The sequence below is a fragment of the Rhagoletis zephyria genome, unplaced genomic scaffold (genome assembly GCF_001687245.7).
Source record: "Rhagoletis zephyria isolate East Lansing unplaced genomic scaffold, Rhagoletis_zephyria_1.1 Rzeph_scaffold_56103, whole genome shotgun sequence".
Taxonomy (NCBI): domain Eukaryota; kingdom Metazoa; phylum Arthropoda; class Insecta; order Diptera; family Tephritidae; genus Rhagoletis; species Rhagoletis zephyria.
In genome coordinates, this window is record NW_016213155.1 from 1 (window position 1) to 1,500 (window position 1,500).

General features: G+C 56.5%; 1 protein-coding gene across 1 annotated transcript; it reads left to right on the forward strand.

The window, feature by feature from the left end:
• Positions 1-133: 133 nt before the first annotated feature.
• On the forward strand, positions 134-1,159 carry LOC108356258 (uncharacterized; the record flags this gene model as incomplete). The annotated part of the gene is made up of 2 exons (XM_017607376.1): positions 134-216; positions 293-1,159. Coding segments are annotated over exons 1-2 (950 nt in total), but the record flags the coding sequence as incomplete, so codon positions are not given.
• Positions 1,160-1,500: the final 341 nt, after the last annotated feature.

Below are 1,500 nucleotides of genomic sequence, written 5' to 3' on the forward strand. Positions count from 1 at the left end.
GGAGGAGGGCAACTTCGAGGGCCCTCTCTACGGGCTGCAGAAGATCGGCGACAACACCTTCCCCAATCTGATTGGCATGTTCACCGGCCGGCCCGGTTGGAGCATCAGCAACTCGCTGCCGCGCTCGCTGAAGATGGACGACGTTCCGCTGATCTTCAAGAACTTCTCCGCGGCCGGCTACCTGACCACCTACATTGAGAACATGCCCAACTGGGGGTGAGGAGTTTGTTTGTTTGTTTGGAAGCTTTTTCGAAACTTCTAACATTTTTTTTCTATCTGTTTGCTTACGTAGTCTGTGGACGTACCACCAGAAGAATGGCTTCGGAAAGCAGCAACCGCTCGAATATCTGATGCGCCCGGTGAATATTCTCGTCTACAAGGACATGAAGAATGGCTACTGCTACAAGGACCGCCTGGAGATGGAGCTCTACTACGACTTCCTGCTGGACCAGATGCGGGCCTTCCGGGAGCGGAAGAGCCGCTTCCTTACCTTCATCCACATGGGCGCCATCTCGCATGATCACTTCAACTACGCCCAGTATGCGGACGGGCCGATGACTCGCTTCATGAGGCGGATCTTCGCCGAGCACCTCCACAATGACACGCTCATAATCTTCTACTCTGACCACGGGATTCGCTTCGGGAAGATCGTCCAGACGGACAGCGGCTTCCAGGAGTCACGGATGCCCTTCATGTTCTTCCGTCTTCCCCAGATGATGAGGCTGAAGGATGAGCGGGGGCGGTGGCAGGACTCCGAGCAGCTTCGAGCCATCTTCCGGCTGAACACTCGTCGGCTGACGAGTCAGTTTGATGTCCACGCGACGCTGAGACATCTTCTAGATGAGGAGCCGCCGAGGGATGAGAAGTACGGGCACTCGCTCTTCTCGCCCATCCCGCTGAATCGAACCTGCGAGCAGGCGGGCATTCCCGACGAGTACTGCACCTGTGGCCCCTTCTCGGTGCTCAAGGAGCAGAAGATTTTGAAGCCACTCTCGGGGTACATGGTCGACTACCTCAATGGACGGCTGAAGCCGTTCAAAGCCAAGTGCGCCGAACTGTCGCTGGACACCGTTCTGAAGGCGAAGATGTCCGGAGAGCTGGCTCCTTTGAAGTCTTCGAAACGTGGAGGCGGCAATTCAACGGCTGGCTCCAGACGCCGGTTCTTTATGCGGATCCGCCTGAAGCCGAGCAAGGGCTCCGTGGAGATGCTCCTCCAGGGAACGCTGAGGCCTTCAAAAGCGAATAAGAGCAGTGGAAGTTGGCTGGACCCATCCTCCATCTCCGTCATCAGCAGCATCATCCGCCTGGACCGGTACAACGAGCAGAGTCGCTGCGTGGCCAATACCAGGGTGGAGAGCATCTGCTACTGTCGAAGTTTGTTGACGACGGCTGCGGTCAAGAAGGACGGCAAGAAGAAGAGCAAAAGGGCCAGCTGGCTAGGCTGGAAACATTGAGCTTTTGCGGTTTTCAGTGGAGTTCATGTGATGGTGGTGGTGGTGG